The following is an 18,078-nucleotide window of genomic DNA, read 5'->3' on the forward strand; positions in this document are numbered from 1 at the left end:
ACAAATATAAAATGGAAATTTGGCAGTTCTGAGAATAAGCGATTTTTCAACCACAAAGTCAGTGCTGGGATTCTGTTGGCTCTATTTAGAACAAGGCATGGCTTTGGGACAGTGGGAAAGAGCACAGAGAGATACAGCTATGGTTCTGACCACTCGCATCTATTTTAAAATAAAAATATTAAGCAGTTTTCTTCCAATTTCTTCAAAAATACTTTTAATTTTAGTATATTTTAACAAAGTTATAGATACTGTATTGTTTTATATAAAGAGCTATTCCATTACACTTACCTAATGGCTAGTTTATTTTCAATTTGTGACCTTTCAGTTAATCAGCATCTTACATTCATAATCTGAATCACTAAATAAAGCACTAGAATGCTTATTAGAGTCAGAATTGGTAATATAGTTTTCTTTTTAAATTAAGAATACACAATGTTTAGGAACATTCGAAGAATCTGTTCCTCACAAATTGCTTTGTAATCCTCACAGGAAAGCTAAAGTTTCCTCATATAATCAGCTTTAGATTATTGAACGTGCACTGTACAATATCACCTCCTCATATACCTTTTAGATTTATTCAACCAACCAACTTCTTAATGAGCTTTTTGTCTGACATATCTGTGTGGTCATTCTCCCCATCCAATTAAAATCCTCCTTGTAGTTTTTGCAGAGAAATATAGAGGCTATTCAAGTGTACATTCCCTCAACATCATGTCTCTTATCAATTCGAACCACTGGGCCTCCTTTCTAGATCAGAGAAAGAAGAGGCATTCCTCCACGGGCAAATGCATTGTGTAGACTCTGGAATCCATCCTTGCCTCCACCCTCGGGGATTTGAGGAAATCAATTCTCCCTGCATCTGTCTCAAAGCCTCCTGCTTTCCACTAGTTCCTTTCCTCTTAGCACATAAACATGTTTAATCATTTCCTCACTGGGGTAAATTGTTTGGGAAGTGAATGTTAATGCTAAGTAAAGGCAGAATTTGGAAGTTGTAATGATAGGAGATCTGAGAGTGAAGAAAAGATTTGCATTTTATCATTGTCTATGATTCCATTTTTCCAAGTGTCTCCAGAGTATTTCACTTTTTAAAATGTTGATGTTAGAAATCATATAACAAAAAGAACATTAATTTAATGTTTAGACTGAGGATGTATATATTCAATTCAAAAAGGTTTGTTTCCCATTATAAACCTAATTTGCCACTTTAAAAATATTGTCCACTAAAATTAGATATTTCATTACATCAATGTATAACCCTAAAAAGCATATTTCATATAAAAATAGCAGATTTTAAATCAAGTGTTTTAATTAGAGAAACTCATATTTTCTTATTTGGTATTTGTTGTATGATCACATTTCATCACAGATTTAGAAGGACTACTCATAATTCTGAAATCCATAAAATTATATTATTTGAATATTTTAGTACAATATTTAATGAAGGTCAAAAGATTGATATAAAGAAAATAAATCTTTTTCTTCACTATTAGGAAACTACTGCTATCTTTACTAAACTCCAAAAATAAAAGCAGTTTTTAAGATATAGCATTAATTTTAAATTGTGAATACACGTCCCATGGATTATTTGTAACTATATTGCCGAGGATATATTCTCAACTACCAGAAATCTGCATGTTCTCCTTTGAACTCACTGGCAGGAGAAATGGTAGCAAGCCAAGGATAGTGTCATTTATTACTAGGAGGAGGCTCGGAATAAAGCAAAGTTGAATAGAAGGCACATACAGTTGAGTAAATTTACACACACACACACACACACACACACACACACACACACACACCAAATAGTTATTTTACTGATCAAGACTTTGCTTTTAGGTATGTGCTTTGAGTATCCTTAGATTAATAATCCTGTTATATATCTGTGATACTGTGGTCATGAAATTTAAGCTTACAAATGAAGGCTTTGTCATTCAGTAATTGATTTTGAAGTTAGGGTATGCTGCTACCAGTTAATTAAGATGTCTACATTTGATTAGTTTTGTGGTTTCCAGTGCAAATATAAATGTATAAAGTAATGAGCAAATGCCATAGAATGATTTGCTAACTTATCTAATCTTTCTTATTTATAATTTTGGTTTCTTTCAAAAGTCATTACAAATAATGACATGGATGAAGAATGTCATAAGTTCATTATTTACTAGTCAAACTAGTGCTTCTTATTGTTCCTAAAATTAAAGTCAATTTGTCTAGTGTTTCAAAATTTCTAAAATAATTACATTATTTTTATCCCCATGAATTAATAAGTTTGGATCAAATAGTTTTCCAAGCAAAGACTCGATCTTTTCAGTGCATTTTTATTAACATATATTGTTCTTTTCTTAGACATTTTCTTGGTGGGCATCTTTATATTTGCATATACACTGTATACAACTAAATAATATGTAAATAATCTTATCTCTTTTATTTTTCAAAATAATTTCTTTGTATATGTCTCAAGATTAAAAACTGTGTAACATACAGAATCTCAACACATTAAGCTATATTTCTTTAAGTTTAACTCCAGAAGTATTAAAATGTAATTTGAACCTTGAAATATGCTCTTTTCAATATAGGTTCTGGGTGTTGTAAAGTGCATAAACTTTTTTCATTGAAAGATTTTGCATAATGGACATACATTTACTCAAAAGATAAAAACTAATGAACCACTGAAAATTTGTCTGCAGATGAACTTTTACACCAGTTTTTCTGATCTTTCAGAAAAGACCAAGCTGGAGAGCTAATGAAAGTTAAAACTTACAAACAAGTAAGAAATTTACACTGTGCACTTGATTTTCTTTCCTGTTTTCCCCACCCCACTAGATGCCATTTCTAAAAATTATGTAAAATATTATGTAGAATATAGTAAGTAAGTAAGTTAAAGAAATATGATAGTCCCCATTTAGTGACTGTCTTTACCAAAAGTGTGTTTACTCAGACTTGAGAGTGTGATTCTTACTCTTTTAGCTACCTCGCCCAGTCTGGCTCTCTACTGCAGCTGTATTGCTATACTCTTGTTCAAACTTGCTTCTTACTTGCCTAGCTAATGTGACATCTACATAAGGGCCATTCTGCTTTTAGTCTCCCTCAGTCCTTTCTGCACAGAGCTTTATGAAACGTTAATGGGTTCATACTTTCTTCTGCTGAAAAAACCTTCAGTGGCTTTCCATAGCTTTTGAGTAAAGTCCAAGCTTTTGTAATAGTTGTAGTTCACCACATAAGCCATGCTTTCACATCTCTACATCCTGGCTATTGGTTTTTACAACAGGCTTTTTCCTCTCTGGTCCTTTCTGTTCCACTGATTCTATAATTCAGAGGTCAGTGTCCCCACCCTTTGGGTTAGATCCCCTTCTTTTGTCCTTCAAAGCACCCCTTTCATAGAATTTACCGACAGTATGTAATTGCCTGGTTACTTCTTTCTTCACTCTAAATGTCTTTTATCATGCACAGTAGCTGGCACATAGTAGTCGCTCAGTGAATCCTTTTGAATTAATTCATTAATTCATCCACTTAATGGTTTTCAAATGCCCATTGAGTATAAGGCAATGTTCTAGGCACTGGAGATATAACAATGAGCAAACTAAACAAAAATGCATGTCATCTTGGACTTTATATTCTAGTGAATAGAGAAAGACAGTAAACAAAGAGAAAGTAACTTCTGGATGGAGCTCTAAAAAAGGTCAGGCAGCGGGCCAGGCATATAGAGGGGGAAGAATGCCCCAGGCAAGGGGACAGCAAGGACAAAGAGGTGGGCACATGCTAACTGTGTTCGAAGAACACCAAGGAGGCTACAGGTAGGAGCAGAAGATGGGGCTATGGATAGGGAAGGGAGATCATATTTGTATGGCCCTTTAGGTGACTGTAAGCACAATGGTGTTTGCTTTGAATATCATAAAAATTATAAAAATGAATGACTGAATACGTAAAGTAAATCAAATTTTTTTCTATACCTTGATAATAAATAGTATCTCAAAATAGGAATGACAAGATTTTTCACCCTTGTCTTCACCAGAGTAATTCTAACACTATGGGCCTATTCTAATAACCTCTAGATCACCTGTAACTGCAAGGGTGAATGGAGGAATTCAATTCATGGCTTCTATATTAAAACAGCAAAGCAAAAATCATCTTAATTACATGATTGCATTAACATTCAGAGTGCTATGGATGTGGATGTAGGTCTAAGGTCTCTAATGCACTTCAGAAAGCCATCATGAAAACAGTAGGTAGAATTATCAATCCAAGTTAATCTTCAAAGTAGGCAGTTAAGAAATGGTTGCACTTTCCAGTTTGCAAATTTTTTAAAAAAATTTAATTAAAAAAATCTTTGCTTGCTAGATCATGGAATGGGAAAAATTAATGAACTTTTCTAACACTACCAATGTTAGCACAAATTTAACTGAGGTATTAATTACTTAAACAGGAAGCAGAGTTTCTAAATGATGTGCTTTAGGCTGCCTCCTGGGAGGTGTTTGAGGGCCAGTTCTGGTTGCCTGCTAGTAGGAAAGGATGTTCTGTGTGAGCAGGGGCAGACACAGTTCCTGTTCTGTCCCTGATGGCTAACAGCAAAATGTGAAGCTCTGAAAGCTGCTGGCCATTTCTAGATACAAGAATATACAACCAGCTTCTGTAATAAAAAATATAGGAAACAAAAAAGAGGTGATCCATCTGTGAAGGGGAGGATAAAAGTCCCAGACTATCAAGCCATTTAAAATTATCCCCTTTTTGAGTGAAGAATTTTTTCATGATTTAATAAAATGAAGAAAATACTTTTAAAAATCTGGTTTCACAGGGAAGAATGATAACACATATGATCTATCTTACAAGTTATAACATGTTAGTGTCAAACTTTCTCCAGGAAAGTTTGGTGCAAAAGACTTTAACTTTGTGAAAGATATTAACCTGGTCAAATACATCACAAAATCAGAAAATCTATAAATTCAGTTTATAAAAAGAGGAAATTTGAAATAAATAATGGAAATTTGTCTTAAGAGGGATTCACTTAAGATGTACTTATATAAAATTCCATGTTCTACTTGGATGTTTGATGAGGGAAGGTCAAGAATATAAACTCTAGCCACTATTATATGTATGTCTGGAGTATAATTCAAGCAATGTTTTACAAGATTCAGATTTCATAGCCTAAGTGTGTGGAAGTGCCAAACTAGAAACTACTGGGAAATGTTTAGAATATGAGAGAGTGTGCTGAAATGTTTTCAGTGTAAAAGCCAATGATTTAGTTGAACTGGGTATAAAGGAACACAGCATAAACAAAAAAGAGCGGGATAGTGCTGAGATGGGAGAGCCTCATCTCATTTCGAGTCTTTCATGGACTCTGTCTTCCATCACACTTAATCATCTGTATTTTCCCAAGCAGTCTGCTATTAGTCTTCATGTGAAGTTCTTAATTATTTTTCTAGTCTCAGCGGTCATAACTCACTTCCTTTGTGAGCCTTCTCCAGTGCACCCGGACAGAGCTTGTTTTTATCCTCTGAGTTTCTCTAGCACATTTCAATTGGCTATATTTTAATATATTTACATATACTATATTTAATATATTTAAAATATATACTTGACTAGGCAGCAAATTCTTCAGGCCATATATTTTACATCCTCAGCACCTAGGTCAGTGCCTAGCAAATAAATGATTACTGACTAAATTGAAACAATGAATTAATGAATATAAAAAATATTAAATTCCACTTATTGGATTTCCTCCATTATTTGACTGCTCCAACTATCATGCCCATATCACTAGAAAGAGTTCCCAGTTTTGAGATAGTTGTTTCTGTCTCAGTACTTGGGATTTTTATTTCAATAATATCACTCTATAATTTCTATTATTTGAAGAAGTTTCTCTAAAACAGGTCTCATTTAGATCCTATCAATACAATGGCCTGTCATTATATTAATTCATAAATATTTGATGAAAAAAGTTTTAAATGAAATAATTATTTTTTAAAATAAATTATTTTTGACTTCTCTACCTTATGTGCTGACTTTTTGGGGAAAATATTAAACCAGGATGACTCATTTATTGGTGTTTCTCAAAATCATGAAGCTGTGACCTCTGTAACGGAGGTCTCTTAAAGCTCAGGAAATTAAAGAAGTAATACATTTTTCTCACCACTTGACAAAACCAGGACCCAAGACTAAATATTGAGCATTAACTACAACCAGCAGATTCATTATAGATCTAGGTATTTGCGAATCTATGTTCTGATTAGGTCTCAAAACAGAGATTCTATCACCTTTCACCAGATATCCAGGGCTGAAATTAGCTTACTCCATCCCTTTTAAATATTTAATAAATTGTTTCTCGTTACTAAACCCCAAATGGAAACGACCTGGAAAGAAAGAAAATTAATAGGCTTCCTCTGCTCTCTGTGATCAAGCATAACTCCCTAGTGTACCATAAAGGAAACATATTTATGGTTCACAAAGGCCTATCACCCTACACTACACTTAGCAAAACATATTTCTATTCAATTATGTATAAGTGTGTTTCCTATTTTAAATCAACAATGCTGAGAAACACTAGCTGCTAAAATTAAAAATCCAATGATCAACAGAAGACTTAAATTTATGAGTATAATATATACTCATCTACTATTCAGTTCTGTTTTCTATCTAGATCAGCAGTGTCCAACAGAACTTTCTGAAATGATGGAAATGGTCTAGATTGCTCTATCCAATATGGAAGCTACTAACCACATGTAGTTATTGAACACTTGAAATGTGGCTAGTGCAATTGTTAGGAACTGAATTTAAACTTTATTTAATTTTAATTAATTTAAATTTAAGTAGGCACATGTGATTAGTGGCTACTGTATTAGAAAGTCCATATCTAGCAGATTTAGACTATAAAACACATAAGACTGCAATCAAGTGAACTGGATTCTAGCATAGTTCTGCTGCCAACTATTTTGTGACCTTGGTCAAGTTATTTATTCACTCTGATGCTATTTCTTTATCTGTGAAGTGAAAGCTAGATCATTCCTAAGATTTCGTCTATATATTTTACTTTAAAAATAACCACATAGGGTGACTAGAAATTGATATATTAGTACTATCTTCATGAAAATCAATCTTTTAGTTACGCCATGCACATTCATGAACACACGCGTACTCCAAATAATCTATAATATAGGAATGAATATAAGAAGATACAGGAGAAAAAGCAGTTTTATAGTAATTCTGCTGGATTTATCCTATCTAATCCTACTCCTGGTGTGCAATGACATAAGTCGTGAGAAAAATATAAATCTGATTCCTTTGTATCAGTACCTGATTTGATTCAATGATTTCACTCAGTCTTTTAGTTTATTAAAGACCCTATATACCAAGCACAATTATTATATAATGTGATAAATACTGTGAAGAAGACGACAGCTTCTAACGTAGCTTGGGGGAGTGTAAATGTGTGAGTGAGTGATTGTGTGTGAAGTTTTCTCGAAGGAGGTGACTAAATCGGAAGTCAATTTTTTGACACCATTCAGACACATGGACTCTGTATTGCCCTTACCCCTGGGCAAGGGAGCTCTTGCTTTGAGACCCACACTTTAGAGAGCTTTTCTGGTTCACTTCTCCTCATGTGGTGGCTGACCTCCCGACCTTAGACTGTGCTTTGCATACTAGAAACCCTGGAGTTCTCTGCTCCAATGACTGGAGCTTGCTTCAAAGACTATGTGTTGCCTCTTTCTAAGGTCTGTTCTTTTGAAGGTGAACCACACCATAGGTGTGCACAATAATAAAATGGAAGAGGGGGGTATTTTGAGGTGTATGGATGGAGTTTGACCCTGTGAGCATCCCAGAATGTCTACATGTGAGAGCTAGAGTCTCAACAAGTTGAGGGGTGGAGGAAGGTGTGGGAGAGAAGGAGCAGGCCAGGGCTGGGGGCTGGGACTGGGATACAGCTCTCCTCATCCAGAATGACGCCACTTTCTGGCTTGGGTCTCCTAGGAAGACAACAATTCTACATTTGAACTTTCCAAGTTACTATGAGGACATATCCATGAGGGTTAGAGGATAGAACATATGTACCAGTTAATTAGTTTAGTTTATACTTTTTCAATATTTAGACAAATTGTGTAAGAGCTTCCGTTTGTATTTTTACTCTAAAATTCGTACATTTGCCTTTAATCTGCAGATGTAAGGCACAGGCCTTATATGGACCCAACTTTATTTTGAAGTTTCTTCTTAATCTAATGATGAGATATAAGAATTTGGTAAAAGAGATTAATTATAATTTCATTAATATCCCCACACAAAAGTGACATATTTTGTATCAGTTTAGCTACAGCAGGTTGGATTCTAAAGTTAAAAAAAATGATAACTAGAAAAGTTAATTATAGGTTTGAAGGAGACAATTTTTAAGGCTTTCTTCCATTAAAATATATAATTATTGTTCAATGAATCTAATTATTTACAGAATATAAGTGTGCATAGGTAACATGGGTAAATGACTATATAATATGTGTCTGTGCATTAATAATGAAAACACAGTAGGATGAAGGACTTTAGAGCTAGAAGTGGACTTAGATATCATTTAGTCTCACCACTTTCATAGATGAGGAATCTAAAGCCTAGATATCTTAATTCATTCATTAAATAGAGTTATTGGACCTTTAACTAGAACAGTATATGAAAAAAATAGAGCTGATTCACAATCTAAAAGTTTTTAAGAAAAACAAAAAGAGATAGAGAATGCAGTCATCTCTTCAGTCTTTTAGACTATCTTCTCATACTTATGCTACTTGTGTTTTTAAATCACTACTGAAAATGTTCCCTCAAAAGTTGACTTTTTGTTTCTAGGAGACCAAACCTGCTATAAAGCAAAGTCAAATGTGCCTGTCCATTACCATGTTAAAGTGACCTTTAGACACCGCTATAGAAGTCTATGCTCACAGAGTGAGTTCCCTTGAGGTGGGCAACTGGATGGGGCATGAAATAGCACCAGAAGGAGAAAGCGTTGCTTGTCTTACCTATTTTCACTTGGTTCATTTGGAAAGCTAAGCATTACAGACTCTGGACGAAAGCACCAAGAAGACAAAAAAGGCTCTGTTGGTGTGCCATTTCGTGAACTTCATGGACAATAAGCTTAAGCGAGGATAATATAGCATTAGAACGGTTGCTAAGCCATCCCAGCAGGCAATGTGCACAATTGAAGTACACAGTTTTACCAAACAAGGTTTTATGGTGAACATCTAGACTAATAACTAAGTATGCTAAGATGATTTGGGTCATTTTTGTTATTTGTGATTTAAAGGTTTGAAGTTTTGCATTCTCTGCCAGACTAAAATCAGGAAGATAAGCCTGCTGTTGTCTCTGCCGTCTGCCATCCTGCTGATCAAGATAGCTGGCAGAGCAAGTACAATTAAGTAAAATGATGAGTCTTATCAGATCTGTGGGATGGCAATGCATTACAACTGAATGTATTTAAAGTAAATCTTCACATATTGGTTATTTCAATTGCATTTTAAATGAAGCAGGAGCAATTATTTATGCTTATGTTATTAATTAACAAAAAGGCACTATATGTATTCACTACATTCGAATGTGTTAAATGTGTTGCAGGCAAAATTAAAATAAACTGAAAATATCTGTGACCTCTAAGATGGAGTCCAAATTTCACTTTATGAAACAATAACAGCGAAATTTTTCTTGGTTTGAACTCTCAAACACCATCAGGGCCCAACAAATGGCATTTTAAGTACTCATAATTCAGAAAGAAATGAATGGATACACTATGGAGTTTGCATATATTTGTGGGGGAGGAAGAGAAATGAAAAAAAAGAGTTTCAGAGCAGGGAAAGTAATTTGGTCTATGAAACCTTGGATATATACCCTTTGGATCAAAAAATAATTTTCAGTAAACTGGGACTAGTTGGGGTGTGTGTGTGTGTGTGTGTGTGTGTGTGTGTGTGTGTGTGTGCCATCTATCTTTTGCGCTTTTGAGAACTTCCACATTTGTCAAAAGAAAAAAATAGTGAGAATACCAAAAAGAAGATACCTTCAAGAATACTGTTTTAACTGAAAAACTGAAAAATAAGGATTACTCGTGCTAGGGTTTAGAACATTAGCACTTCCAATTGTGGTCGGTCCTGGCTTTCATGCTTGAATCTAGTTTTATGAGCTAGAGCAGTTCTCTCTTTATTTAGATGGAGTCCAATTTATTTTAGCTCAAGATTCTGTCTTTTAAAATCTCATTCTGAACTTCTCAGAAAACCCAAAGGTCATGTTTACAGAATAGACACACAGCAGGATTAAGTAAATGTGGAGCTGCTTGAGCAGTAGGTCTTCTTTATTCTATCAGAGATGCTGTTAATCTTCAGATAATTATTTTTTCAATATAAAATATACATCCTGGATTAGGAAGACAAACTCCCCACCTGACACACTCAAACAATTTTGTAAGAGCTAATTTTAGATTGTTCCTAGTTTTTTCATTTCATCCTCAGGGACATCTAAAATTTTAAGAATTCTCCGGTGCCTCTTAAGACCCTCAGGTAAGCAAACACTCCTCTACCACACAAACCAACAAACCTAGGGGGTTTTGTGAAAAAGATGAGAGCAATGGTATTTTTTATCTTTCCTTATTGAAGCTGGTAGATGAGAAGAGGAGTCTTATGAAAAATTGATACTGTAAGATGATGGGATATAGAAGAGAAGGCAAAAAAACTACGATGACAACAGGACAAAAGGAGTAAGTTGCACTATCATCGCAGTATCTGACACACTGTAATTTCATTGATGGCTATAACCACACTGTTCTTAGCCCTTATGTTTCATAGCGTGGTCTTTCTGTATGCCAAGTTGTGTCACCAGGCTTTTGTTTTAACTATAATATTTCTTATTTATGGATCTCTTTGTAGTTCATAAAACATTTTCACATTATTATTACTTTACTTGCTTCTTACCATAACCCAGTGAGATAGGTAAGAAAAGAATTTTCCACATGTTATCAATCAGAAAAAAGAATCACAGATTATGGTCATACGCTCCTAAGTAGTTTTGAGGCCAGAACTACTAGTATAATATACTTTTCTTTCTACCAGACTTTGATTCAACACACGCACACACACACACACATTATTTAAAAGAAAAAATAAACGTTCTAAGGAGAATTTTCTCCTCATGAAAAGTATTATATTTCCAGTATCCCATTCTCTTTTTGAGATTGGTTAATATATACAGGTGCTATTTAACTTAACAAACATAAATAGTGTTTTTTTAAAATGATAGCTTTTTAAATCATAGAAATCTTTCACTTCAAGCAAATATAGAAAAAAAAATTCAGTTTTCTGGGAAGAAGAATTAGGGGATTACATTGCTTTACAAAAAGACTCTAAATAGGATTGTTTTAAATAGCAAAATTCTCCAGCACATCTAAGATATGTTGATTTATGAAAATCTGATTCATACAGAACTTTACAAGAATACATCTGTTATAGAAATCCATGCTCACCTGTAATTTACTCTAGAGGGAACAATTGAGTGATAATAATAATAACATACTCATATAGTTCTTCGTTATATATTTTAAAGTGCTTTCCCCTAATTTATTGCATTTGTCTTTGGCAACCTTGTAAGGGAGGCAGAGACGATATTATTATCCCTTCTTTACAGATGAGAAATTGAGAGGTTAAGTGACTTGCCCAAGGTCAGACAGACTATTCATTCATTTACTGCTATTTGAGTGATGTAGTTTTAACGGAGTAGTCAAGGAAGTAAGGTTCTTCCTCCTGATTTTTTTTTAACCATCTGTGAAGGCTATTAAAACAGAGGTAGATGATCTCACAAATATAATGTTGAACAAAAGAAGCCAGACACAAAAGTGTACATACTGTAGAATTCTATTAATGTAAAATTCAAATGCAGGCAAAATTAATCTGTGGTGGCAGAAGTCAGAATAGTAGTAAACTTTAGGAAGAGGGGGTGGTGACTGGAGGGTAAAGGGGAGTTTCTGGGGTATGGTATTCTATTTCTTGACCTGGTTGGTGGTTACATAGTTATGTTCACTGTGAAAATTCACTGAGATGTAGACTTATGATCTGTCTATTTTTCTTTATTATAGAAGTTTTCTTTTAAAAATGGATTTTACATCTTTAAAAACAGTACATTAGATCATTATATTACACATATCCTTTGAACATTTGTGATTTCAGTTAAGTTTCTTAGCTGCTTTTTTTTAGCATTTTATTTTATTTTATTATTAGTTTCAAGTATACAGTACATTGGTCAGACATTTATATAGTTTATAAAATAATCCTCTTGGTTACTCTATCTTCCCTCTGGCTCTACACATCTTAGCTGCTTTTTTAAAACGAGAATATGAACTAAATTTGAAGAGTTTAAAGACAGAAGTTTATAGAAAAAATGCCCGGGATCATCTTCACCTCAAAAGCTGCTATAAGAAATGGGAAACTGGATCACACTAAGATAATAACAATTCATTTAAGACTAGATGAAACATTATATTTAATGATATTAAGCTAGGAATTTTAGGGAAATGGGATTAAGTTGTTATTCACATCATGTATTCTAGAAAGAATATATGAATTTAAGGAAGATAAGATTGTGGTTTAAAAAACATCCATTGTTATTTTAGAGTATTGTATATTAGTATGCTGCAGTGGGCATCAGGGTAGAAAGCCAATGGTAATAATAAAAATCCGATAGGATGTGCATACGTGGGAACAAACAAGGGCTCCTAAGAGTCCCAAATAGCCTTCAATATAAGAATGTCTGGGAGGAATATGTTTTGACCATTTTCCAGTATTGAAATCACAGGTGCATTCGACTGCCTAAAGCAATTTCAAAATTTATATTGTCGTTTTCCAAGAAAACTTCACTTTCGGTGACCCTATAACCCTGACAGCTAATGCTCTTGTATGCAAATTTACCACTAATGACTAATGTTTTGTTTAATTTTTACATATGATCTTTTGTTTTTGCTTCATTTTATGCTATTTAAAAAGAATTCGGTATGGTAACTCTCCACCCCAAATTATCTGTATCAAATACCTATCTTGATATCATAGATCAGAAACAGAGAATTTCCAGGCGGAGGGTCAGTTTTGGTCCCAGGGCATTTTCGTTTCACCAACTATGACTACAGCTCAGTGAGTATATCCCCCAGAGGGCTGTTGAAGGAATCCAGTGCTCAGAGAAGACTTTGACCTTTAACCCATTCACACATTTGTTTTAATTCTTGACCAACTCTGTGTTCCTGTGCATCAGTTTCACTAGGATTTAGCTAACTGTTTTTTTAAAAATAAGTTTTATAACCTGAACACCTGCATGCTGCATGTCACATATTACATAGAATGGACATGATCAAGCTTATTGTGATCACTGCATCCAGGACAAGTATGAGACATAGCTGTCCTGTGGAATTCAGGTTATTAGAGTGTCACCCTGTGTTTCCCAATATTGTTGATGTCATGAAATATATCAGAAAGGCAGCTCCAGTGACAGGGAAGAGAGAGACAAAGAGAGTCAGGTTGAAAGGCTTCTATTCTTCACGGCTCAGCAAGCTGCCCCAACTTCTCTCACTAGCAAAATATAAACAGTCATGAGGGATGGAGACCGGCGTGTCTACGGGCCAGTCCACATGCAATCATTTCATGATCTTTTTTAATGACAGAGATCAAGAAGGCACAACTGTTTCTCTCTGAGTGGAGCCCTTCGACGAAAGAAAAACTCCTTGAATCACTGTGGAGGGTTTACTATACTAATTTACAGTTAGTCACATCTGATCCCTTAGAAACTCATTTTATTTAAGCTAACAGGCATGTCACTGAATTTAACTGCCCTTACAGCACAGCAGCTAAAAGAAAATTCTCTCCTTTGACCCTCCTGAGCCTCTCCCTGTCACTCTTCCTACCTAGAATCTCCCTCTCTTTTTCTCATGTGTTGGTTCTGTAGATGTGTTGTCTTGTGGCCTTTACTTTATAATAAGCCATACTACTTTTTAACTTTTACTAATTTTCACTCTCTTATAAGTCATATGACAGATACATTTGTTATACATAATCTTGACCACAGTTTTGAATAACTAGGACTTCCATTATTTTTTATAGAAATTTTGTGGAAATTTATAGAATTTAATGAAAAAGATAAATTGAGATACTTGCCATGAAGCCTTGTTCTCCTGGTTTCCCTGGTTCACCCTTAAAAAAGAACAGTGATAATTTTATTAATGCTATCAACATTAAAAAACCATTCCAATCATTTTTTTTTTTCTTTTTCACAATACTCACTGAGGTATATCAATGTCAAATATACTTTTCAGGCTAGTAGAGGAATGCAAACACAATGCAATGAAAAGAAAGCCAATATTCTTTCTTCGAATGCATTTTATAAACATTTTAGAATTTAATAAAATGAGTCTAGGTTATAGCAGAGATTTAAGATTATGCCAGAATGTATTCTAAATAAAATTGGTAAGAGTGATTATATTGTAAGTCAATAAATGGTCCTAGAAGAACATTTAATTGCAATTACAGTAATATCTCATTTATTATATCCTATTTATAATGACACAAGATGATGACGTGGTCCTCTTTATGAGGACTCAAAAATTCCATATACAGGAGAATGAGACAATTGCTCTTAGTGCAGGAATGAAATTAAAAAAGGAGCATAGATTGATTTTGAATTTTGGTTATCCTGGATTAATAATGGCTGAAGTAACATACTTTAATAAAATTGATAGCATATATTAAAATAAGATTTTCTGCCATGCCATATCACTGCCATAACTTTTTAATACTAAGATTTATACAGAATTCCTTATCATGTTTTGTTATACTATTATAATGACAGTCGTTGGCTACAGGTATTTTTTGGAAAAACCGTGCTTGTAATGCCAAGATGTTGTCAGACTTCAAAAATAAGTACTTCTCAGTTTATTTTAATAAAATCTTTCCCCGTGGTTATAGTAGTTTATAAAAATCAACTCTGAGACTGTAAATTCAGTCCAAATTATATTTGTGGAATTAAAAAAATACTCATACCTTTATGTAAAAAGTTCTATTTCTTCCTTAGATGAATAAACTACATTCATTTAAAGTATGACATAATATTTGGGTGGTTTATAATTTGTCATACTTCAACTTTATCTTGTTTCTTAAAAGTAATTTATGCCTTGAATTTTCTGTCGAGTATACAATACCCAATGATCTGACTAATTCTGTACCATCAAAATAGTTTTAACTACTCTTATTTGAAGAGACACCCATTGTATCTTTGTTGGCAACAAGCAATCAATCAGGGAGCTTTAAATATCCCTAAAGCTGTGGTTTCTATCTTTTGAGACATCATCCCAAGAGAATAGACATTAGAAGACGGTTTTAAGATAAAACCACTATCTCTGATGGTTCAGTGAAAACAGTCCTAACAACCAGTAAATCATATGTTGCAAGTTAATTTCTCATTTCATACAACAACTAACAGCAGCTTTCAGAAAGAGAAATAGTGCTTATAGAAGGTTGTCTCAGAAAAGTTTTAAAGTACGCTATAGTTTTACAGAGAATCATTCTTTAAAAAAAATACACAATATATGAATATAAAAATAAACTATACCAAAACATTAATGACTGTGGCTGAATTTTTTTCTTTTTGGTTATTTTTATTTTCAAAATTTTCTACTTTATGGATAGTCTCGTTATTACTTTTGGACTATAAAAACACTAATGAAAATAAGTTAAAGCAATACATTAAATAATTTAATTCATCAATAAACCTGAATTTCGAATCCTAATTTCAAAATATGTGTAAAATATTTTTACTTTTTCCATGTATTTCTTTAAATTTCTGGGTTGCCTCTACCGAACTAAACCATTTATCTAGTGTCCTGTACTGCTATATTATTGACACTTGACCAGTCTTAGTAACTGAGTACTTAGTAACTTCGTATTTAAATCTAAGTATTAAGATTGCTTTTATTTTTTTGTGAAATATATTGGGGTAATGGAATTCACTTTAAAATCATTTCTATTGATAAGCTTCACACACAAAGGACAAATAATATTGAAACCCCACCCACTGATGTTTTAAACTTTTACTATTTTATTAGCAATTCTTTTTGGTCAAGTTATTTACAAAGGATTAAATATTAGATTTAACTTCTTTACTTTCCATAAATCATGTGGGACTTTACTGTCTCTGCTATTGATCCTTTTGAAAATGTCCTGAATCTCCCAACTAGTTTTCAATCTAGTTTCCCACCTAAACCAAAGGCACTGATGTACTCTATGGTAGACAGGTCACAAGTGGCATCAGGCTCTCCAATCACAGACTTCTGGAGGCTTACCTGAAAACCAGCTTAGTTGCTGTCTCCAGGTTTCTCTGTGGTTTGTGTGAGTTCCCATAGATTGAATGGTAAAGCAGAATCCTGCTGGCAGTGCCCTCTCTGGTTGGGGACTTTCTCAGCAGCCCACTTTCCTCAACCCACTCCACTCACTTGACCCCCTAAGTCTACGGCCCCTCCCAAACCCACTCCATCCCAATTCTCAGCCCTTAAAACAAAACAAAACAAAACCTGTGAGAACAACCAATCCAAAAAGCAACTCACGGGCACTCCTGGCATTCCACGGGGGCCATCTTTCCCTGTGTCCCCAGGAGGCCCTCTTGGGCCTGGAGGGCCTGGGGGGCCTGGAGGTCCAGCCTGTCCTTGGTCACCCTACAGTGGAGAAGGGGACAGACCAACCATGACCAGAAATGATAAAGACCCAAGTCTTATTTTCAACGCTTAAAATTTGTATTATCTAATCCACATTTACACTATGAAAGAACCAGAGCAACCAGAAACATGAAGCCTGTAGGCAATTTGCCTGCCAGCAGGGATCAAATAAATATTCATGCTGGGCGAGCAGAGTAGAGCTATTAAAATCAAAGCAGCTCAGGAAACAGCACTCTCAGCTCTTGGAAATCGTGTGTCTATTATCACTTTTTCAGAGCTAGGATAAAATTTTTGCATAACTTTATTCACAACAATGCTGCATCAGTTATATCTACCTTGTTTAATAAAATGGCTGCATTTGAAGCTGGACAAATGTGTTTACTTTTTCATAACCTATAAAATTAAGCATACAGCATAGTCATGCTGTATAATAATTTATACATTACCAAAGCTAGAGACCGTAGAAACTGGGTCTATAACTAGATATAACTTAAGTTGTCTCTCTCTCTCTCTTTTTTTTTTTTAAATTAAAAGAACCTATGTAGGCTCTTAATGCCTTTTTATTTTGGTAATTTCATATATATTTCAAACAAATGCAGTTTACCAAACATAATTTTATTTTAAAATATTTCCAAATAAATACCCTCCCATCCTTACCCCCACCCCACCCCCACACACGAGAGATAAATGGCAAAGCAACAGTACACAGAGTAATAACTGAATGCAAAGAAGAAATCAGACTTGAGCAAGAATAAGCACTACCTTAATCAGGCGGCGTTTAATGAGCTGCTGATCAGCAGAGAGAAACCCATGATTGATTTTAGGAAACACCATCTGATCAGTCAGGTGAGGTCAAAGGTTGAAGTTCAGAGATGAGAGAGTTGAAGAATAGACATCAGAAGGCCCCAAGAAAGAAATAAAGATATACACATTAGCCTTATAATGACTATTAAATAAAATAGAACTGGCACTTGTGTCTGACATCAGACCTTTTGTTTCTTCTTGAAAGAAATATAACCCTGAAACAAGATGGTAAGACCAGATTTTTAGTAAAAATGAATCTTTTTTTTTTTTTTTTTTTTGCATCCCATCATTTTGCTGTGGGTGTTGGGCCTTTACTGTAGTATATTAAAGAACCAGGTAAGCTCAAGCCACCTGCATTCTGCACTTTGAGCAGAAAGTCCACAGACAAAGTGCCAGTTCAATTTCCATCAGACTTGTCAACCAGCATAATGTGGCATGAACGTGGCTGTCATTTTATTGATGCCAAAGTCCAAAGTAATCATCCCATCATTTTGCTGTGGGTGTTGGGCCTTTACTGTAGTATATTAAAGAACCAGGTAAGCTCAAGCCACCTGCATTCTGCACTTTGAGCAGAAAGTCCACAGACAAAG

The 18,078-nt window shown here is 34.4% G+C and overlaps 1 protein-coding gene across 2 annotated transcripts in view; it reads right to left on the reverse strand.

Moving 5' to 3' along the window:
- The window catches only part of COL25A1 (collagen type XXV alpha 1 chain), a 404,747-nt gene that overhangs the window by 94,560 nt on the left and 292,109 nt on the right, over positions 1-18,078 (reverse strand). Inside the window, exons 8-10 of one of the 2 annotated variants that reach the window (XM_006918911.1) lie at positions 17,447-17,518; positions 16,577-16,684; positions 14,136-14,171 (exon numbers count right to left, since the gene is read on the reverse strand). In XM_006918911.1, the coding sequence (XP_006918973.1) occupies positions 14,136-14,171; positions 16,577-16,684; positions 17,447-17,518 (216 nt within the window). The remainder of the gene's footprint in view (positions 1-14,135; positions 14,172-16,576; positions 16,685-17,446; positions 17,519-18,078) is intronic. The other variant, XM_015594880.1, reaches the window with a different exon arrangement.

The sequence above is a fragment of the Pteropus alecto genome, unplaced genomic scaffold (genome assembly GCF_000325575.1).
Source record: "Pteropus alecto unplaced genomic scaffold, ASM32557v1 scaffold5, whole genome shotgun sequence".
Classification (NCBI taxonomy): Eukaryota; Metazoa; Chordata; class Mammalia; order Chiroptera; family Pteropodidae; genus Pteropus; species Pteropus alecto.